Source organism: Hypanus sabinus, chromosome 3 (assembly GCF_030144855.1).
Source record: "Hypanus sabinus isolate sHypSab1 chromosome 3, sHypSab1.hap1, whole genome shotgun sequence".
NCBI lineage: Eukaryota > Metazoa > Chordata > Chondrichthyes > Myliobatiformes > Dasyatidae > Hypanus > Hypanus sabinus.
Window position 1 is genome coordinate 186449632 of NC_082708.1, and position 24105 is coordinate 186473736.

General features: G+C 44.4%; 1 protein-coding gene across 1 annotated transcript in view; it reads left to right on the forward strand.

Annotated features, from left to right (window-relative positions):
• Positions 1 to 24105, forward strand: part of LOC132390959 (uncharacterized) — a 67656-nt gene that overhangs the window by 17145 nt on the left and 26406 nt on the right. Inside the window, exons 2-4 of the mRNA XM_059963492.1 lie at positions 1291 to 1335; positions 3378 to 3494; positions 19570 to 19692. Of these exons, the coding sequence (XP_059819475.1) occupies positions 1333 to 1335; positions 3378 to 3494; positions 19570 to 19692 (243 nt within the window). The 5' untranslated portion in view covers positions 1291 to 1332. The remainder of the gene's footprint in view (positions 1 to 1290; positions 1336 to 3377; positions 3495 to 19569; positions 19693 to 24105) is intronic.

Sequence of the window (24105 nt, forward strand, 5' to 3'; positions counted from 1 at the left end):
CTCACCAACCTGCACCTGAACCATAGCCCTCCATACCCCTCCCACCCATGTGTACATCCAAACTTCTCTTGACTGTTTCACCACTTCCACTGGCACCTCGTTCCACACTCTCATCACACTTTGAGTGAAGAAGCTTCCTGCCAAGTTCCACTTAAATATTTCACCGTTCACCCTAAACTGATGATCTCCAGTTCTAGTCTCACCCAATCTGAGGGGGAAGAGCCTGCTTGCGTTTACCCTATATACTTCTCATAATTTTGTACACCTCTATCAAATCTCCCCTCAATTTCCCATGCTCCAGGGGATAAAGAACAGAGATGAGAAACTTCTTTAACCAGAGGAATTTGACCTGTGGAATTCATTGCCACAGGTAGCTGTGGAAGCCAAGTCACTGGGTATATTTAAAGTGAGGGTTGATAAGTCCTTGATTAGTCAGGGCATTAAAGGTTATTGAGAGAAGGCAGGAGACTGGAGTTGAAAGGGATAGTAAATCAGCCATGACAGAGAAGACTCGATTGGCCAAATGGTCTAATTCTGCTCTTATGCTTTATAAAGTCTAACCTGGCGACACTAGACAGTACAGTGCAGAGTAGGCCCTTCAACCCCACAACCCTGATTAACCCTAACCTAATCATGGGACAATTTACAATGACCTACCCGCTACGTTTTTGGACTGTGGGAGGAAACCCACACATTCCATGGGGACAAAGGTGCCATAGTTGAATTCTGAAGTCTGGAATGCTCCCAGCGATAATGGTATCGCACTGACCACTACGCTACCATAGCTCCCAATTATCCCAGTGATAGGCGCACAAAACATTCACTTTTATAAATTGCAAAATTAAGAGCAGGAGCAGAATTAGGCTAGTCAGACCACCAAGTCTGCTCTGCCATTCCATTATCCCTCTCAGCCACATTCTCCTACCTTCTCTCCATGAACTTTGAAGCCCTGACTAATCAAGAACTTATCAACCTCCACTTTAAATATACCCAGTGACTTGGCCTCCACAGTCATCTGTGGCAATGAATTGCACAAGTTCACCACCCTCTGGCTAAAGAAATTCCTCCTCATCTCTCTTTACCTCAGCCTTAACCAAGTTTGTTCCTAACACCCCCCTCCCAACATTCCGGTCTGTCACATAAAGCCCAAGCAACAGCTAAAGGGAATAAGTGCAGTGTTGGCAGCAACGTTCACATCCTAGGGATGGGTAAAAGGAAACTTATTGCCTTGAATTTACATTGAAGATAACCTGATATAGTTTTAATAATGTCTTCTTTTTCTACATTTAGCCTTTGAAGTCTTCCATCTAGCTGACACCAGGAGTCTGCATAATGGTAAGATCCAGGACTTTGTCCCTGCTAAACTTTTCTTTCTCAATAATGTGCAGCTGTCCTGTTTTGGGATTTGTTTCTAGTTGGCACCTGTGAAGTCCCACCCATAATTGACTATATCAGCCTAGGTATCCGGCCCCTGTCTGTAAGGAGTTTATAGCTTCTGCCTGTGACCATGGGGATTTCCTCCAGGTGCTCTGGATTCCTCCCACATTCCAAACATGTATGGATTGGTGAGGTGCGGGTATGCTATGTTGGCACCAGAAGCATGGTAACCCTTGTGGGCCGTTCCCAGCACATCCTCGGAATGTGTTGGTCATTGACACAAATGGAACATTTTGCTGTGTGTTTCAATGTTCACGTGACAACTAAAGCTAATCTCTGAACAGGGGTACAACATAGGCTTTGCTCTGGGATCTTGCCTCTGACTAAAGAGGATAGAAATATCACTGTCCCTAGAAATCTCTCTCAGTGGGATAGGTCACGTCAGGCCCTGGAGACTCTCACCTTATGGTCTTCAAGAGACCCAATATTCAAGCTTGCTTTCCACTTTTAGGTGATACAACACAGTAGCAGACCCTTCAGGCCCAATGAGCCTGCGCTGCCCAATTACATGGATATGACCAATTAACCTAGTAACCTCATCATCTTGGAATGTGGGAAGAAACTGGAGCACCTGGAGGAAATCCACAGGGAGAACACAGACTCTTTACAGACAACAGTGGAGATTGAACCCAGGTCACTGGCCACTGGCACATAATGGATTTACGTTAACTGCAATGCTGTGTATCCTCCCTGACCTTCTCCTTGGTGAAAACTAATGCAAAGTAGTCAATTAGTACTTCACCCACTTCCCATAGCTCAAGTTATAATTTCCCCCCTTTGTCCTTGACTGAACCCACCTGACCCCCAGTGCTCTTGTTTTAATCAGGGTATAAAATGCCCTGTCATTCTCCTTCATCCTGCTGATCAAGGGCATCTTCTGGCCCCTGATTCCCTCTTTACATTTTCTCCTGCTTCCTTGATACTCCTCAAAACATGCTGTTCGAATTCAGCTTCTGTGAACTACGTGTGCCTGTCTGGACACGCCCCCTTCTGACTGCTCCTGTGGCTCCTCCCACAGGCCCCTGTATAAAGGCGATCGAGGTCTGATTCTCTGCCTCATTCTCCAGGATGTAGTATGATGGTCACTCACTGCTGGTTCCTTCTTCCAGTCAATAAAAGCCGATATCTCGCCTTACGTCTCAGAGTGAGTTATTGATGGTGCATCAGCTTCTCAAACCTCACAAATGTTTCCTTTTCCTTTCTGACGAAGTTTGTAGCATCTCTCGCTAACCAGAGTTGGTGCATTGTGAATGTGACAAATAAAGCTTCTCTCTGATTGGAAGGTTCAAGTATTGTGTTTTGCAACTTCAAAGCATTCAACTAACCAAAAGAAAAAGATGGAAAACCCGAAATGCGAGTCTTATTTTGTTCTTTACTTTGAGCAAGGCATGCACGTATCACATAGTGCCTCATGACATAAGCAATTTACTTATTTGTATGTAAAACCTGTATTGACTAATTTAACAAAGCGGAATGCTTGATCAGCATCATATTCACAAGATTGCTTAAATATTAAATACACAGCACAAGACTGAGAATGATTGAGATTTCTGAATGGACAACAAGCCAATATACATTACCTCACTATTTTTTCATTTCTTATAATTTATAGTTTTTATTATGTACTGCTGCCACAAAACAACACATTTCATGACATATAGCAATGATATTAAATCAGATTCTGATTCTAATGGATGTTTTTACTCTGTGAAAGTTAACAAATGGAAATAGAACAAAAATGGTTCATAAGAGCTGACTCAGATCAGCCACAGTTTAGGAAAATGTTGGAATGGATTCAGACTGCAAGATCTGCTCCAATGTTCTAATGCCCCCTGAAGCATTGAACAGACTGGACCCTATATTGGATCCTGAGGGCACTGAGAGATTGGATCCTGTTAACCCGATGAATTAATCACTTTTCTTTGTGTTTTCAAACAAAGGATCATGAATCACAATCAACATACCAGCACGATTACAAGAAGTTTTCTTCAATGGCTGCTCGAATGGCGAAAGAGAGTCCCATCAGACCCATGGCTGACAACCTGACCATTCCAAAGGTAAATTGGTATGGAGATCAGGATGGATCCATGGGCGGTATAAATAATGCAACAGACTAGTTCCCTTCTGAGTTATTGGAGAAAACTCTCCAGTATCTTCCCCAAGGGATGCAAGACTCACGCACTCCTCACTAGATCGGTTTCCAGTGAAAGGGTGACCTTGAGTCGCCTTTTCAACTCTTCCCCCAGCCAAGACCAGCTGTGTTGCCGCACACCAGTCAGTCACGATTGGACAGACTTGTTAGGCCAAATGGTGGGAGAATGAGGTTAAGAGGGAAAATAAATCAGCTGTAATCGAATGGCAGAGCAGACTCAATACACTAAATGGTGATCTAATTCTGCTCTTATTTCTTATGTTCAATATGCTGACTTGTTCATTTCCCTCCAAAGATGCTGCCTGACCTCTCACCCCTTTGTGTGTTGTATACATTCTGTTTCTCAATGCTCCCTCAGATGCCCGCATTATAGCACTCCCAGTTCCGGCCTAATTCTGCTCCTATGTCTTATAAAAAGGCAACATTCTTTGCAGTCTTACCTCTGAGTCAGAAGATGGGGTTTCAAATCTCGAAACAGAGGTTGATAGCTTTTTGATTAGCCAAGGTTACCGGGAAAAGGCAGGAGAACGGGGTTGAGAGGGAAAGCAACTCGGCTGTGATGGAATGTAGGAACAGACTCAATGGGCCGAATGTCTGCTCTGCCTCTATGTCTCATGCTCCCCCTTCGTCACCTCACAGGTTGGGTAGCAGTCAAGCTCTAGCTCAGAGAGATAGTTTCCTTGAACCCTGATGCAGGGTTTCAACCTGAAACATCGACATTTCCTTTACCTCAACAGCACCCCCACCCCACAAGATATTTATTTATTACTTATTTATTAAGATGCAGCACAGAATTGGCCCTTCTGGCCCTTTGAGCCATGCTGCGCAGCAATCCCCCAGTTTGAGAGAGTGGTGTACCTGTGGAATTCTTTGCCACAGGCAGCTGTGGAGGCCTGGTCATTATGTATATTTAAGACAGAGGTTGATAAATTCTAATTCTTGATTAGTCAGGGCATGAAGGGATTCAGGAAGAAGGCAGGAGACTGGGGCTGAGAAAGAAATGGATCAGCCATGATGGAAATAGTGGAGCAGACTCGATGAGACAAGTGGCCTAATTCTGCTCCTGTATCTCATGGTCTTAATCCTAGCTTAATCACAGGACAATTTACAAAGACCAATTAAACTTTGGACTGTGTGAGGAAACTGGAGTGCCCAGAGGAAACTCAAGTGGTCACAGAGAGAATATACAATGTCCTTGCAGGCAGCGGTGGGAATTGAACCCAGGCCCCCTGTATTGAACCACTACGCTACTGAGCCATCCCAGGTTAACCTGCTGAGTTCCTCCAACAGATGGTTTGTTGCTTCAGATTCCAGTGTCTGCCTCCAGCAGATCAAAGTCACTTGAGTTTATCGTTACATGCGTGCGTAGGCATAATGAGAAGCTAACTTGCAGCAGCATCACAGCTACACAGTGTCAGATAAACAGTGACATCATCATCATCACGTGACATGTCTTAAGACATGGACGATCATGGTCTTCCATTTAATCTGAGAAGTTCTAAGAAGCTCTTTAAAACTTTTACCTGGCCATCTCTTGATGTAACTCAAGAACATCATGTGCTGTCAACTGCAACTTTTTCTTCCATCAATTTCCAACTTGTCTTTCCTCAGCACATGTCCCAGAAATTTCAGGCTGCCACTTCCTGATTAATGTTATCAGCCCTCTTCTTATTCTGGCTTTCCGCAGTATTTTCATCATTCTTCCCAAAATCCACATTTCTATAACACACAAAAAATGGCAGAGGAACTCAGCAGGTCAGGAGCATCGATGGAAAAGAATAAACAGTCAACATTTCAGGTTGAGACCCTTCAGGACTGGAAAGGAAGGGGGAAGATGCCAAAATGAAAAGGTGGGGGAAGAGGAAAGAGGCAAGCTGGAGGGTGAGTGGTGAAGCCTGGTGGGTGGGAAAGGTAAAGGGCAGGAGAGGAGGCAATCTGATAGGGGAGGAGAGTGGATCATAGGAGAAAGGAAAGGGGGGGAGGGGACGCAGGGGCTCTGCAGCTTCGAGTCTTCCCTTATTTTGCTTTCATATTGTCTAACATTTGCTTCTATATGTTAGTGTGGAATGAACATAGCACCACAACACTCTTGAGTTTCGTTCCTATAGAATAATAACAGCATTGATAAGAAAAATATAAATCAAACACAAATTTTACACAGTTAGAAAAATAAAAAGAATAAAAAGGCTCTTTGTTGCTCCGAATTCCAGCACTGGAATCTTGTTTCTTACCATAGAACCATAGAACACTACAGCACAGGAAACAGGCCATTCAGCCCTTCTAGTCTGTGCCGAAACTTTATTCCGCTAGTCCCATTGACCTGCACCCAGTCCATAACCCTCCAGACCTCTCCCATCCATGTGCCTATCAAATTTTGTTCTTAAAACTTAAGCGTGACCCCGCATTTGCCATGTCAGATGGCAGCTCGTTCCACGATCCCACCATGCTCTGAGTGCAGTTTCCCCTAATGTTCCCTCTAAACCTTTCCCCTTTCACCCTAAAGCCATGTCCTCTCGTATTTATCTCTCCTAATCTAAGTGGAAAGAGCCTACTCGCATTTACTCTGTCTATACCCCTCATAATTTTGCAAGCCTCTATCAAATCCCCCCTCATTCTTCTAAGCTCCAAGGAATAAAGTCCTAACCTGTTCAATCTTTCCTGTAACTCAACTCCTGAAGACCCGGCAACATCCTAGTAAATCTTCTCTGTACTCTTTGAATCTTACTGATATCCTTCCTATAGTTAGGTGACCAGAACTATACACAATACTCCAAATTTGGCCTCACCAATGTCTTATACAACCTCACCATAACATCCCAACTTCTATACTCAGTACTTTGATTTATGAATGCCAGGATGCCAAAAGCCTTCTTTATACAACCCCATCTACCTGTGCCGCCACTTTCAGGGAATTATGTACCTGAGCTCCCAGATCCCTTTGTTCCTCCACACTCCTCGGTGCCCTACCATTTACTGTGTATGTACTGCCTTGATTTACACCAGGCGCGTGAGGAGGCCTGGGAAGGAGGGAAGATATAAAAAGAACGCAGCTTTAAGAAGCGGGCAGCTTCGTTTGCGGGCAGCGGAGTGAGCCGGGCGCAGAGTGTAGGGCTTGGGCTCAGGGGGCTTAGGCAGAAGAGGGCACAGTAGGCTTATCTTTTAGTTCTTGTATTTTCAGTTATTTGGGAGGTATGAGTGTGAGGGCAGCTTGTTGTTCTCGGTGTCGGATGTGGGAGATCCTGGAGTCTCCGAGCCTCCCGGACGTCCACATCTGCACCAGGTGCGTCGAACTGCAGCTCCTGAGGGACCGAGTCAGGGAACTGGAGCTGCAGCTCGATGACCTTCGCCTGGTCAGGGAGAGTGAGGAGGTGATAGAGAGGAGTTAGAGGCAGGTGGTCACTCCGGGGCCACGGGAGGCAGATAGGTGGGTCATGGTCAGGAAGGGGAAGAGGCAGGTACTAGAGAGTACCCCAGTGGCTGTACCCCTTGACAATAAGTACTCATGTTTGAGTACTGTTGGGGGGGACAGCCTACCTGGTGGAAGTGACAGTGGCCGGGTCTCCGGCACAGAGGACGGCCCAGTAGCTCAGAAGGGTAGGGATAGAAGAAAGAGGACCATAGTAATAGGGGACTCGATAGTCAGGGGTTCAGACAGGCAGTTCTGTGGAGGTGATCGGGAGTCCCGGATGGTAATTTGCCTCCCTGGTGCCAGAGTTCGGGACGTTTCTGATCGCGTCCAAGATATCCTGAAGTGGGAGGGTGAAGAGCCAGAGGTAGTGGTACATATAGGTACCAATGACATAGGTAGGAAAGGGGAAGAGGTCCTGAAACCAGAGTATAGGGAGTTAGGAAGGCAGTTAAGAAGAAGGACCGCAAAGGTAGTAATCTCGGGATTACTGCCTGTGCCACGCGACAGTGAGAGTAGGAATAGAATTAGGTGGAGGATGAATGCGTGGCTGTGGGATTGGAGCAGGGGGAAGGGATTCAAGTTTCTGGATCATTGGGACCTCTTCTGGGGCAGGCGTGACCTGTTCAAGAAGGACGGGTTACACTTGAATCCTGGGGGGACCAATATCCTAGCGGGGAGGTTTGCTAGGGCTACAGGGCGGACTTTAAACTAGTGAGATGGGGGGGCAGGAATCAATTTGAGGAAACTATGGGAGAGGAGGTTAGTTCACCAGTAGAGCAAGTAAATAGACAGTGTGTGAGGGAGAAAAGGCAGGTGATGGAGAAGGGATGCGCTCAGCCCGAAGATGTAGGGGAGAAGAAAGAAAAGGATAATAAATTTGAATGCATTGTTAGGGATGAAAAGGGAGGAGGAGGTGGAGAGTATCTTAAATGTATCTATTTTAATGCTAGGAGCATTGTAAGAAAGGTGGATGAGCTTAAAGCATGGATTGATACCTGGAATTATGATGTTGTAGCTATTAGTGAAACATGGGTTGCAGGAACGGTGTGAGTGGCAACTAAATATTCCTGGATTTAGTTGCTTCAGGTGTGATAGAGTAGGAGGGGCCAGAGGAGGAGGTGTTGCATTGCTTGTCCGAGAAAATCTTATGGCGGTGCTTTGGAAGGATAGATTAGAGAGCTCCTCTAGGGAGGCTATTTGGGTGGAATTGAGGAATGGGAAGGGTGTAGTAACACTGATAGGAGTGTATTATAGGCCACCTAATGGGGAGCGTGAGTTGGAAGAGCAAATGTGTAAGGAGATAGCAGATATTTGTAGTAAACACAAGGTGGTGATTGTGGGAGATTTTAATTTTCCACACGTAGACTGGGAAACTCATTCTGTAAAAGGGCTGGATGGTTTAGAGTTTGTGAAATGTGTGCAGGATAGTTTTTTGCAACAATACATAGAAGTACCGACTAGAGATGGGGCAGTGTTGGATCTCCTGTTAGGGAATGCGATAGGTCAGCTGACAGATGTATGTGTTGGGGAGCACTTCAGGTCCAGTGATCACAATAGCATTAGCTTCAATATAATTATGGAGAAGGACAGGACAGGACCTAGAGTTGAGATTTTTGATTGGAGAAAGGCTAACTTTGAGGAGATGCGAAGGGATTTCGAGAGAGTGGATTGGGTCAAGTTGTTTTATGGGAAGGATGTAATAGAGAAATGGAGGTCATTTAAGGGTGAAATTATGAGGGTACAGAATCTTTATGTTCCTGTTAGGTTGAAAGGAAAGGTTAAAGGTTTGAAAGCACCATGGTTTTCAAGGGATATTAGAAATTTGGTTCAGAAAAAGAGGGATGTCTACAATAGATATAGGCAGCATGGAGTAAAGGAATTGCTCGAGGAATATAAAGAATGTAAAAGGAATCTTAAGAAAGAGATTAGAAAAGCTAAAAGAAGATACGAGGTTGGTTTGGCAAATAAGGTGAAAGTAAATCCGAAAGGTTTCTACAGTTATATTAAAAGCAAGAGGATAGTGAGGGATAAAATTGGCCCTTTAGAGAATCAGAGTGATCGGCTATGTGTGGAGCCGAGGGAGATGAGAGAGATTTTGAACGATTTCTTCTCTTCAGTATTCACTAAGGAGAAGGATATTGAATTGTGTAAGGTGTGGGAAACAAGTAAGGAAGTTATGGAACCTATGATAATTAAAGAGGTGGAAGTACAGGCGCTTTTAAGAAATTTAAAAGTGGATAAATCTCTGGGTCCTGACAGGATATTCCCCAGGACCTTGAGGGAAGTTTGTGTAGAGATAGCAGGAGCTCTGACGAGATCTTTAAGATGTCATTAGAAACGGGGATTGTGCCAGAGGATTGGTGTATTGCTCATGTGGTTCCATTGTTTAAAAAGGGTTCTAGAAGTAAGCCTAGCAATTATAGACCTGTCAGTTTGACATCAGTGGTGGGTAAATTACTGGAAAGTATTCTTAGAGATAGTATTTATAATTATCTGGATAGACGGGATCTGATTAGAAGTAGCCAGCATGGATTTGTGCATGGAAGGTCATGTTTGACAAACCTTATTGAATTTTTTGAAGAAGTTACGAGGAATGTTGACTAGGGTAAGGCAGTGGATGTAGTCTATATGGACTTCAGCAAAGCCTTTGACAAAGTTCCACATGGAAGGTTAGTTAAGAAGGTTCAGTCGTTAGGTATTAATGCTGGAGTAATAAAATGGATTCAACAGTGGCTAGATGGGAGATGCCAGAGAGTAGTGGTGGATAATTGTTTATCGGGATGGAGGCCGGTGACTAGCGGGGTGCCTCAGGGATCTGTTTTGGGCCCAATGTTGTTTGTAATATACATAAATGATCTGGATGATGGGGTGGTAAATTGGATTAGTAAGTATGCTGATGATACTAAGGTAGGAGGTGTTGTGGATAATGAGGTGGGTTTTCAAAGCTTGCAGGGAGATTTATGCCAGTTAGAAGAATGGGCTGAATGTTGGCAGATGGAGTTTAATGCTGAGAAGTGTGAGGTTCTACATTTTGGCAGGAATAATCGAAATAGAACATACAGGGTAAATGGTAGGGCATTGAGGAATGCAGAGGAACAGAGAGATCTAGGAATAACAGTGCATAGTTCCCTGAAGGTGGAGTCTCATGTAGATAGGGTGGTGAAGAAGGCTTTTGGAATGCTGGCCTTCATAAATCAAAGCATTGAGTACAGAAGTTGGGATGTAATGTTAAAATTGTACAAGGCATAGGTAAGGCCAAATTTGGAATATTGCGTGCAGTTCTGGTCACCAAATTATAGGAAAGATATCAATAAATTAGAGAGAGTGCAGAGACGATTTACGAGGATGTTACCTGGGTTTCAGCACTTAAGTTACAGAGAAAGGTTGAACAAGTTAGGTCTCTATTCATTGGAGCGTAGAAGGTTGGGGGGAATTTGATCGAGGTGTTTAAAATTTTGAGAGGGATAGATAGAGTTGACGTGAATAGGCTGTTTCCATTGAGAGTAGGGGAGATTCAAACGAGAGGACATGATTTGAGAGTTAGGGGGCAGAAGTTTAAGGGAAACACAAGGGGATATTTCTTTACTCAGAGAGTGATAGCTGTGTGGAATGAGCTTCCTGTAGAAGTAGTAGAGGCCAGTTCAGTTGTGTCATTTAAGGTAAAATTGGATAGGTATATGGACAGGAAAGGAGTGGAGGGTTATGGGCTGAGTGCAGGTAGGTGGGACTAGGTGAGATTAAGAGTTCGGCACGGACTAGGAGGGCTGAGATGGCCTGTTTCCGTGCTGTGATTGTTGTATGGTTATATGGTTATATTTGTCCTTCCAAAATGCAACACCTCACTGGTTTGCATTAAAGTCCATCTGCCATTTTCTGGCCCATTTTTTCCAGTTGGTCCAGATCCCTCTGCAAGCTTTGAAAGCCTTCCTCGCTGTCCACAACATCTCCAATCTTAGTGTCCTCAGCAAATTTGCTTATCCAATTTACACATTATCATCTAGATCATTGATATAAACAAACAACAATAGTCCCAGCACAGATCCCTGAGGCACATCACCAGTCACAGGCCTCCAGTCTGAGAAGCAATCAGCCACTACCACTCTGTCTTCTCCCACACAGCCAATTTTGAATCCAGTTCACAACTTTGCCATGGATACCTAGTGTCTGAACCTTCTGAACCAACCTCCCACGTGGGACCTTATCAAAAGCCTTACTAAAGTCCATGTAGACAACATTCACAGCCTTTCCTTCATCTACTTTCTCGGTAACCTCCTTGAAAAACTCTACAAGATTCATTAAAGACGGTCTACCATGCACAAAGCTATGCTGACTATCCTTATTCAGCCCTTGGCTGTCCAAATACTTGTATATCCGATCTCTCAGAACACCGTCCAATAATTTACCTACTACTGATCTCAGGCTCACCGGCCTGTAATTAACTGGTTTACTTTTGGAGCCTTTTTAAACAACGGAACAACATGAGCTACCATCCAATCCTGCGGCACTGCACCCGTGGCTAAGGACATCTTAAATATCTCTGCCAGGGCCCCTGCAATTTCTACACTAGCCTGTCTCAAGGTCTGAGGAAATATCATGTCAGGCCCTGCGGATTTATCTACCTTTATTAGCTGTAAGGCAGCAAGCACCTCCTCCTCTTTAATCTCTATGTGTCCCATGACACTGCTGCTTGTTTCCCTTCCTTCCATATACGCTATGTCAGTTTCCTGAGTAAATACTGAAGGAAAAAAATTGTTTAAGATCTCCCCCATCTCGTGAGGCTCCACACATGGACGACCACTCTGATCTTCTAGGGGACCAATTTTGTCCCTTACTATCCTTTTACTCTTAATCAATGTAACCCCCTGGGTCACCTCAGGCTCGCTCAGCTCATTCTTGTCTAGGGGGAGCAGCCTTCGGCCCCACCAAACTGGGTAATCAGCTGGTGTGGATGCTGTGTGATGTCCCCGCCTCGCCCAAAAACAGACAGTACACCATATGCGATTAAATGAGTACAATTTATAAAGGTTACTATAACTAAGTGATTAATAATGATGCAGTATATATGAAGAGAAAAAATAAAGAAAAGGCGCCAAACTTATCAAAGTCCAAACCACTTCGTGCACAACCGTTGGAGCTCAATTACTGAAGTCTTCTGGCCACCATTCGATCCCCTCTGAACTCCTCAACTCGCAGTTCAGGACCCTCCGAGTGGTCAACCAAGCACATCCAGCTTCATCCCCCCCCTCCTCGGAGTACCTCCTGGCCTCGGACCCCCGCTTGGGGTCCGTTCCTCGCCCAGCTTACAGCATTGCGTCCTCTCTCTCGACCCCCTCGCGCTGATCTGCCCAAAAGCCCGTCAACAAAAGCTTACAGACTCAGAAGAAAGAACATTAATCCCCATTTGGTTTACAAAGGAATACCATTCTCGTTATCAGTAAATTTTAACCCAAACAAGCTTTCAGCATTCTCTCGCAACAAAGAAACATTCCTGCTTTTCAGAAAACAAAGAAGCCCTTTCCCAACAGTAACAAAGAAAAAAGAAGAAACCTCCTTTACATATTCTTGCAGAAACATTTCGGGTTTACCTTCACATTATCTGCCAAAGCAACCTCATGTCTTCTTTTTGCCTTCCTGATTTCCTCCTTTAGTATTTCCTATACTCTTCAAGTACCTTATTTGTTCCTTGTTGCCTATACCTGCTATACATCTCTTTCTTTTGCTTAACCAAATCGCCAATATCCCTTGAAAACCAAGGTTCCCTACGCCTGTTAACTTTGCCGTTAACCCTGACAGGAACATGCAAACACTGCACTCTCAAAATTTTGCCTTTGAAGGCCTTCCACTTACCGAGCACATCCTTGCCAGAAAACAACTTATCCCAATCCACTCTTCCTCGATCCTTTCTCATTTCCACAAAATTGGACCTTCTCCAATTTAGAACGTCAACTCGAGGACCAGACCTATCCTTATCCATAACTAACTTGAGACTAATGACATTATGGTCACTGTACCCAAAATGTTCACCTACACATACTTCTGTCACCTGACCTGTCTGGTTCCTTAATAGGAGATCAAGTATTGCATCCTCTCTCGTAGGTACCTCTATTTATTGATTTAGAAAACTTTCCTGAACACATTTGACAAACTCCAAGCCATCTAGCCCTTTCACAGTGTTGGAGTCCCAGTCAATATGTGGAAAGTTAATTCATTTCATTTTTCAATCTTTTTTATTGATTTTCAAATAAAGAATATACAAATCAAAAGAGGAGTTTAACAAGTAGATAATATAAAAGACATATATTAAAGACAAAAAGCATATAATATCAAATTCAAATAGGTAATATATTATGTTGTTATATATACAATGGTCAGAGAGAAATTACAACACCTCATAGCAATCGTAAAAAAAAGATTGGAAATTTTATTGATAGAGAAAGAAAAACCTCACTAACTAAACCAAAACAAAAAAGAGAGAAAGAAAAAAGAAAGAAAAAGAAAGATTGGGCAGTCCAAATTGACCATCCCATCAGAACAGGTCCCACCTTCCCAGGAACAAAGCCCAGTTGTCCAGAAACATGAAGCCTCCCTCCTGCACCAACTCCTTAGCCACGTATTTAGCTGCATTATCTTCCTATTTCTAGCCTCACTAGCACGTGGCTCTGGTAGCAATCCTGAGATTGCAACCCTGGACGTCCTGTCCTTCAACTTTGCACCCAACTCCCTAAACGCTCTTTGCAGGACCTCCTCCTTCTTCCAATCCATGTCATTGGACCCTACACGGACCACGACATCCGGCTGCTCACCCTCCATCCTGAGTATACTGAGAACTCGATCTGAGATATCGCGGACCCTGGCACCAGGGAGGCAAAAGACCATTCGGGATTATTGATCTCTCGCACAGAACCTCTTATCTGTCCCCCTAACTATTGAATCCCCTATCACTACTGCTCTCCTCTTTTCCCTCCTTCCCTTCTGAGCTGAGGGTCCAGTCTTAGTGCCAGAGACGCAACCACTGCAACTTGTCCCTGGTAGGTTGTCCCCACCAACAGTATCCAAAACGGTATACTTACTGTTGATGGGAACGGCCACAGGGGTGCTCTGCTCTTCCTGTCTATTCCCCTTCCCTCTCCTGACAGTCACCCAGCTACCTGCATCCTGACTTTTAAGGGAGACTGTCTCCCTGAAACTCCTGTCTATTTCTGCCTCTGCCTCCCGAATGATCAGAAGTTCATCCAGCTCCAGCTCCAGTTCCCTAACTCAGTTTGTCCGGAGCTGCAGCTGGATGCACCTTTTGCAGGTGTAGTCATCAGGGACAGCTGTGCTCGCCCCGACTTCCCACATACTGCAAACGGAGCACTCGACTGCTCTAACTGCTGCCTCCATTGCCTACTCCTAAGGTAATTAAATTAATTAAAGGAACTTACCCGGCCTTACCTCACTGGGAGCAAGCTTGTCCTCAGCCTCAAAGCTCCACTCCTACCCTGAGCCATTCACACACTGGCCACTCCTCTACAGTTACCCCTCCTTTTATTTGTCCCTGCCAATTATCTCAAGTACTCACTCCCTCAAATCAACTAATCAACACTCTGTTTAACCCTTCAGTTGCCTTCCATACTCCTTTTAAAACACTCTCACCTCAGCTGCTTCCCAGCACTCAGTGCTCTTCCGAGCCCCTCGTTCCTCCTCCTGCTGCGACGGTTCTGCAAGCACATCTCTTCTCTTGGCCATGTTCTCTTCTTACTGCTCCTGTTGGGCAGGAGGTACAGAAGCCTGAGGTCCCACACCTCCAGGTTCAGTGACCTCCCTGCAACCATCAGGTTCCTGAGAGCTCACCAATGTCTCTACTTCCTCGGGAGGCTGAAAGAATTTGTCATGTCCCTGGCAATCCTCACTGATTTTTATCAATGGACCATAGAGTGTTCCTGCAAGAGGACCACCAACTTGTGGTTTGCAGGCTTGCACACCTCAATGACCTGGAGAGCTATGCTGCTTGGAGTCTGGGCTTTATGCTTTAGCTTTTGGTAGGGTCACCCATGCCAAATGAGGGTCAAAGGGTAGAGGCCAGACTAAGAGTGGTCCACTAGTCTTCCAGGTTCAGGGGTTCAGCTCAGGGCTAACAACCCTGACTGGTCAAACAAAACCATTACAGAAACAGCAATGAAGAATCCTTCTACATCTGAGTGAGACGGTATTCCTGAGTCTCCGCCCGGGACTTGCATGGCTGACAGGAGTGAAAACCGAGAGGAAGCTACCAACATGATGAGGGAAGCCCTGAACAGCACCACTGGAGATGGAGGATGTTTGTTGCTACCCGAGTGTAATGGACGGTAAGTTAGTACCACCGGAAGCTGTCCTGACTGGAAGCATCACAGCTTGATACAGCAGCTGCTCTACGAGCAACAGCAGAGAGTTGTCGACCAGCCTTCCCTCCATGGACTCTGTACACACTCCTCGCTGCCTCAGTAAAGCAGCCAGCATAATCAAAGACCCCTCCCACCTCGGACATTCTCTCTTCTCCCCTCTTCCATTGGATGGAAGATACAACAGCCTGAAAGCAAGTTCCACCAGGCTCAAGGGCAGCTTCTATCCCACTGTTACAATGGTTCCCTAGTACAATGAGAAGCTTGACCTCATAGCTATCTCATTGTGACCTTGCCATTTACCTGCACTGCGCTCTCTTTGTAGCTGTTACACTTTATTCGGCATTCGGTTATTATTTGACCTTGGTCTACTTCCATAATGTGATCTGTATAAACAGTCTGCAAGACAAGTTTTTCACCATTGCTCGGTACATGTGGCAATAATAATCCAATTCCAATTCCAACTCCTCGATGTCCCTGTGCTGAGTACAGACAAGAGGAATCTCAGAAATGGTGGGAATCGCCATTGTATTGAGCTTGACTACTTTGTGCCAACATTTATATCCCAATGGGCTCCTGATTCCTGTGGTAAGAGGGGAACGGGTTCAAAGAGGTTGGCAGAGGCAATAACACTAAAATGAGAGTTCAGCCCAAGACCCCAGTTACAAGACATTTCAAATCTCCTTCCATTTCCCACATGTCCAACTGTGGTTTACCTCCTCTGCCAGGGTGGATCTCAACACAAAGTGGAGGAACAGCTCCTCAGATTCTGTCTGGGGAGTCTGCAATCCAATAGTATCTGTATTGAATTCTCCAGTATCATGGACCCCTCACCTTCAGTGGCTTCTTAATCCCAACTCCACATCACCCCTCATACTTCCTCTGATCCACCTCCAGTTCTCCCAGTTTTGTTCCCTTTCCCACCCCCCCCCTCCTCAGCCCCCATCCCTCCCCCCCAGCTCTATCCATTGACTAGCCACATATTTCACTCCCCATCCTATTCTGGTTCCAAATCCCCTTCACCTCTCCTGCAATGGTCCCCCTTCTAATCTCCTTTACTTATCAGAGTCCACTGATAGTAGCCCTTCATGTTTCTGATTATCTCCCTCCAGGAGCTGACTCTCACCATCACTCAACATCTTGCTCCATTTCCCTTTATCGTGGGCTGAAGGCCATAGTGTTGTACTGTTCTGTGGTGCACAACCTATTCCAGACACCTGGTGATGTCACCAGGTGTGACATCAGCCCAAATGAACAGTCTCAACCCAAAGCAATGACTATCCATTCCCTCCCACAGATACTGCTTGACCTGCAGGATTCCTCCAGCATCTTTTTTTTTTTGGCTCCAAACTCCGTGTCCACAGTCTCTGGTGTCTGCACACTACAGGTCGTTCCATTGAGAAATTGGGGCTGGTCTGACAAACCGAGAACTGTTTTTAAAATTAGTTTTACTCTATTTGTGAGCGTGTTGAATAAATGATCCCAAAAATGTCTTCTCTTTACTCCATACACTGCCAAGTGCGTCAAATAGGACCATCGGGTACAGAATCACAATCAGATTTTGTATCATCGGCAAATGTCATGAGGTTTTACAGCAACCATGCAATGCAAGACATAATAAAAATTGTAAATTACAGTAAGTGCAGAAAGAGAGAAAAAAATAGTGAGGTAGCGTTTATGGGTTCAATTTCCATTTAGAAAGCTGATGGCAGAGGGAAAGAAGCTGTTCCTGAATCGTAAAGTGTGTGCCTTCAGGCTCCTATACCTTCTCCTTGATGATAACAGTGAGAAGAGGGCTTGTCCTGGGTGATGGAGGTCCTTAGAGATGGATGCTGCCTTTTTGAGGCATCGTTCCTTGAAGATGTCTTGAATGATGGGGAAGCCAGAGCCCATGATGGAGCTGACTGAGTTTACAGCTTTCTGCGGCTTATTTCAATCCTGCGCAGTGGCCTCCTCCCTCCTCCCGCCATACCAGACATAGTAGCAGTATTAGGCCATTCATCACATTGAGTCTGCTCTGCCATTCAGTCTTGGTTAATTCTTTTCAACCCCGTTCTCGTGCCGTCTCCCATTAACCTGTAACCACTTAACCAGTAAAAGAATGATCACTCAAACTAAACATTTTATGACCTTGAACACAATTAAATCTCATAAATGAAAATGGAGGTCTGTGTGGGATGGAAGGGTTAGGTCAGTAGTTCCTGACCTTTTTCATGCCATTAACCAAGGGGTCTGTGGACCCCAGGTTGGGAACCCCTAGGTTAGATCAATCCTAGAGTGGGTGTCAGCGAATTTTAAAAATAAAGCTCAATTCCAGAGTTCAAGTGGCAAATCTTTTATTTTACCATGATATCATGATGAGTTCACAAGTGTGGAACTGTCAGCTACAAGGAAATCAGCTTATGTTTATACCCAGTAGTAGACAGGTGAGAAAATCCAGCAGCCCCCTTAGATGTCAAAGGCTTGACAGTCCATAGTGTCTCTTCATGATTTCTGACACCTTTGTCTGTGCTTATCTTGTTTATGCAGCTGTGTTATAACTCCAAGTGTAAGTACCTTGCACCATAATCTTAGTCATGTAGATATGCAACTTAATTAAAAAGAAAATACAGGATGTCCTCAAGGTCATTTTAGCAACACACAGATCTTTTAACACTATATTTAAAATTTTCTTCCACAGTAGGTTCATAAATTGGCAAAACATCGTGGGCTAAAGGGCCTACACTGTTCTACGTTCTATGTCCTCCTCCTCAACACTACAATGCAGATACAAGGTGGATGAACTTACGTGGAACTATGACATAGTGGCCATTACAGAGACTTGGATGTCTCAGGGGCAGGAATGGCTGCTGAGTGTGTCAGGCTTTAGATGTTTCAAAAAGGACAGGGAGGGAGGCAGAAGAGGTGGGGGTGTGGCATTGCTAATCAGGGATAGAGTCTTGGCTGCAGCAAAGGAGGAAGTCATGAAGGGATTATCTACGGAGTCAGTGTGTGTGGAAGTCAGAAACAGGAAGGGAGCAATAATTCTTCTGGGTGTTTTTTTATAGACCCCCCCCCCCCCAATAGTAACAGAGACATTGAGGAGTGAATAGGGAGACAGATTCTGGAAAGAAGTAATAATAATAGGTTTGTTGTGATGGGAGATTTTAACTTCTCTAATATTGACTGGCATCTCCTTAGAACGAGGGGTTTAGAAGGGGTGGAGTTTGTTAGGTGTGTTCAGGAAGGTTTCCTGATGCAATATATAGATAAGCTATCAAGAGGAGAGGCTGTACTTGATCTGGTTTTGAGAAATGAACCTGGTCAGGTGTCAGATCTCTCGGTAGGAGAGCATTTTGGAGTTATTGATCAGAACTTCATCTCCTTTACCATAGCGCTGGAGAGGGATAAGAGCAGACAATTTGGGAAAACACTTAATTGGAGTTAGAGGGATATATAATGTTATTAGGCAGGAACTTGGGAGCGTAAATTGGGAGCAGATGTTCTCAGAGAAATGCACAGCAGAAATGTGGTAAATTTTCAGGGAACATTTGCATGGCATTCTGCATCGGTATGTTCCATGGAGGTAAGGAAAGGATGGTGGGGTAAAAGAATCGTGGTGTACAAAGGATGTGGAAAATCTAGTTAAGAAGAAGAGAAAAGCTTATGAAAGGTTCAAGAAACTCGGTACTGTTAGAGCTCTAGAAAATTATTGGGTTGCTAGGAAGGGGCTCAAGAATGGAATTAGGACAGCCAGAAGGGGGTATGAGAAGGCCTTGGTGAGCAGGATTAAGGAAAACCCCAAGGCGTTTTACAAGTATGTGAAGAGCAAGAGGATGAGCTGTGTGAGAAAAGGACCAATCAGGTGTGATAGTGGAAACACGTGCATGGAGTAGCAAAGGTACTTAATGAATACTTTACTTCAGTATTCACTGGGTAGGTTTTTCACACAGAGTGGTGGTTGTATGGAATGCATTGCTGATGACGGTGGTGGAGGCAGATATAACAGGGTCTTTTAAGAGTCTCTTAGATAAGTACCTGGAGCTTAGGAAAATAGAGGGCTATGCAGTAGGGTAATTCCAGTCAGTTTCTAGAGTAGTTTACATGGTTGGCACAATGTTGTAGGCCAAAGGCCTGTGATGTGCTGTAAATTTCTATGTTCTAATCTTGAATCTTATAGAATATTAGAGGATCACAGAGCATAACTGAACTGTAAATTTGTTTCCACTTAGAGCGACACCTGTGAAAAATATCCCACCACCTACCTGGATGACTACAAACCACTGAATAAGCGCACGAGACCTCGAATAATTGAGTTTCCACATGTAAAGGTCAAGGAACATTTCGATACTGAGGTAAAGAGTGAATGAGGTGCAGTCAAATTCTCATAAATCCATTCCTGTAGGATTTTAACCTGTAAAAATGCCAATAGAATTGGAAATCTTACTGAGATATTTTGTTTGAATTTCATCCAGACAGATCATTGCATGTTTATACACAGTGGCCACTTTATCCTATACCTCCTGTACCTGATAAAGAGGCCACTGAGTGTACGTTCATGGTCTTCTGCTGCTGTAGCCCATCCACTTCACGGTTCAATGTGTGGTACAGTCAGACATGCTCTTCTGCACACCACTGTTGTAGCATGTGGTTATTTGAGTTACTGTCACCTTCCTGTCAGCTTGAACCAGTCTGGCCGTTCATTCTCCTCTGATCTCTCTCATTAACAAGAAGTTTTCACCCACAGAAATGCCACTCACTGGAAGTTATTGTTTTTCACACCATTCTCTGTAAACTCTGGAGACTGTTCAAGTTCCTCCAACATCTTTGGATTTCCAGCATGTCTGCAGTATTCCTCATGTTTGTGAAACCCCAGAGACTGTTGTGAGTGAAAATCCCAGGATATCAGCAGTTTCTGAGATACTCAAACCATCCCATCTGGCACCAGCAATCACGATTCTTCCCCATTCTGATGTTTGGTCTGAACAACAGCTGAACCTCTTGACCCTGTCTGCATGCTTTTATGCACCTAATTGCTGCCACATGATTGTCCAGTTAGATATCTGCATTAACGAGCACTTGTAACTAATAAAGTGACCCTGACTGTAAGTACATTGAAGTAGTAGAAAGGATAATTAGAAGGCCAAGTAGAGTGTTGCAGTTACAGACAGCTCTTGGTTCACTCTTTTTTTAGATGCTTTGCAGCAATATACCAATTATTTTCCAGTGAATCCAGAGAGTTTGAAGGATGGAATGGGAACAAGGACAGGGTGAGTTTAAAAGGAGTATGGGAAAGGGTTCCGGTGAGTTTAAAAGGACTGTGGAAAATGGTGCTGCTGTAAACATATGGCTGTATCAGGTAATGAAAGGGCAGATGTTATAGCAAACCAGGCACTGAGTCTGAGGTAGATATTATAATTAATATTGGGAAGTATGGTCAAATCTTGTATTAGGTTGGCTGGTATTGGGAAGTGGCAGAATTTGTGGGATAGGAGTGAGACAGGAAGGTGGTATTATAATTTGTGTTCCATCAGTTCAGGGGGGGTGCCTTTTGGGAAGGAATGGGAGGGACGATGTGTGCTTGGTGAGACTGAGGTTAGGACACTGGAGTGTACACTTGTTGGTAAACATGGGAATGGGTGATATGACTTTTGTGAGGTGCCAGAGACAGTGCAATGTGTGATCAGGGTGTACCACAGATATTCGTTGGAACAGAGGAAGCTATTTAGGCAATTATTGGGTAGGACTGGGGTGCCAAGGTTGTCAGGATATTCTGGCACCTGAGGCATGTAGGGTCCTGGTGAACTTTTAAGTTAAAACGGGTTTGGGAGGGACTATCTGATGCCGGTCATGGCTCCTGTCACATTCCCTTACAGTAGGTGGCCATAACGCACCTTCCTGATGGGTGTGATTCGCCATTAGCACAACAGAGGAAGAAGACGTGCCCCAGTGAGTGAGGGACACAGAGGCAGGTTAGCAGGTACCAAGCATTATGTTTTGCAACTCCAGAAGCTAATCAAAAGAGAAAACACAGGAGCCAGGAACTTAGTTTTCCTTGCCTTTGTTTTAAGTGAGGCGTTCAACTCCATATACAACTCCAACATCATACAGGAGACTTCAGTAGAGGCAAACCAGAGGTCCATGGGTCAGAACTTATTGGAGAATCAGAGGTGGAGAGGGTCAGTAACTTTAAATTTCTGTGTGTCACTATCTCAAAGGGCCTGTCCTGGACCCATCACACAAATATAATTGCAAAGAAAGCACGACAGACAGCGCCGCTGCTTCCTTGGGGGTCTGCGGAGACTTGGCATGTCATCGAAAACCTTGGCAAACTTCTATAGGTGCGGTGGAATCCGGTTGATTATCACTGACATATGTTCTGATTTTTATTGCATTTCAGTGCAAGATATAAAATTGCTCTGACTTACAATTAAAAAATTAATAAAATAAACAAGTAGTGCAAAAAAAAGAGCAGAATAGTGATGTAGTGTTCATGGGTTCATTGTCCATTCAGAAATCTGATGGTGGAGGGGAAGAAGCTGTTCCTGAAACGTTGAATGTGGGTCTTCAGGCTCCTGTATCTCCTCACTAATGGTAGCAATGAGAAGTGGGCATGCCCTGGAAGGTGAAGGATGCCATCTTGTGAAGACGTCCTCAGTGGTGGGGAGGCTAGTGCCTGTGATGGTGCTGGCTGTATCATGGGTGACCATCTAAGCTAGTTCCATTGGCCTGTATTTGGCCCTTATCCCTCTAAGGCTGTCCTATCTATGTACCCGTTCAAACGTCTTTTAAACTTTGTCATTGTATCTGCCTTCCTCTGGTCACTCATTCCATGTACCCACAGCCCTACGTGTGGCAAACCTACCTCTCCAATCCACTTTCTCCTCGCACCTTAGATTAGTGCCCTCCAGTGTTAGACGCCCTTACCCTGCTTGGAAGATTGTGACCATCCACCTCAAAAAAAATTACGATTAGTTTTATTTGTCACATGTATATCAAAACATTAGGGTGAATGTGCTGCTTGTGCAAATGACCACCACAGTCAGAGGATGCACTGGGGACAGCTGGCAGAAGTCAGCACACTTCCGACAGCAACATAGCATACCCACAACCATCATCTTTAGAATGCCGGAGGAAACCGGAGCACACGGAGAAAGCTTGTGCGTTCACTCCTTTGAGGCAGCAGTGAGATTTGAACCCTTGTTGCTGCCGTTGTAAAGTGTTTTGCTAACTGTTACAATACCTCTCATGGTTTTATAAACTTCTATAAAGATCACCCTCAGTCTCATTCACTATGGGGAAAACGGTCCCAGCCTATCCAGTCTCCAAGATCTCCTGTGCTGGCAAGGTCCTTGTTTAGTCCTCATTGTTAGAGCATGGCTTTGTTACGAAGAGTATAATAAACCACCTTGTCTATCAGCCCTGTTACCTTCAGGGGACAGTAGGCACACAATCTGAGATCTCTCTACACTTCACATTTAGTGTCCGTTCTTTTCAGCCACATACTAGTCACAGAGACCTAGAGCACTACAGTGTAGAAGCAGGCCCTTTGGGCCATCCAGTCCGTGTTCCACTGCTATTCTGGCTAGACCCATCAGTCTGTACTGAGACTGTAGCCCTCCATACCCCTCCCATCCATGTGCTTATCCTAACTTCTCAAATGTTGAAATTGAACCTGCATCCACCACATCCACTGGCAGCTCATTCCACGCTCTTGCCACCCCCTCACCCTAATTATACCCCTCAATTTTGTGTACCTCTATCAAATCTCCCCTCAATCTCAAAAATCCCCTCATTCTGTTCTCATTTCTTCACACTCTGAAATCCATTTAGCGCATCCATCAAACTCTTCCAGTAATCTGTTTGGGGTCGTGGATGACTTGAGTTATCCTCGACAATGACCTGAGTTGAATAGATTAGGTCTTTATTCTGTGGAGCATAGGAGAATGTTTGGACAGATGGGATTACAGTAGAATCTAGGTATTTGGGACTCATCAGGACCAGTACATTTTGGCCCAATTAAGTGGCTACCCGTCACCTGAAGTTTTATGCAAATAGTTGAAAAGTATAAACAAGACACACTATCATTCAACTGAGTAACAAATTATGTATTTAGGTGAAATACACAACAAAATAGGACACTGCTAATGCTACTACAGTACTATAAAACTATTAGTTCCTAATAGTTATCGACGGATTAATTCATACAGTGTACGCTGCCATGTTCTTTTGATTGACTGTAAATGAACAAAATCAGTGCAGAAACCTAGATAATGGACTGCCTTCATACAACACTATCAAAGATTGCATCCTCCAAATCTTCATTTTCATTATAATATTTAACCTATGACCTCTAGTTCTAGTCTCTCCCAAACTCAATGGAAAAAGCCTGCCTACATTTACCCTGCTTATACTCCTCATATAACATCTTCAAATTGTTCGTAGTTCCTAACTTGTTGAAGCACTAAAATCATTTCATTTTCACTTCTGGTCATTTCCAGCATCTCCAAGTCTCAATGTTTGTAACCGTAGTGAGCAAAACAGTTCTGAATTGTCTTACTGTTTATTACTCACCAACAATCTGTGACAAAAATCACTGCTGTTTGCAGGCAAACACATGCAACTGACGCTATTTAAAACCATTCGCTCAAAAACACTGTGTAGTGTCAAATGGCCTCACTAAGATCATTTGACTGACACTAGTAAGAAACCGTTCACCAACAGTTTCATGCCCCAATTAAATAGCATCATCATCATTATTATGTGCT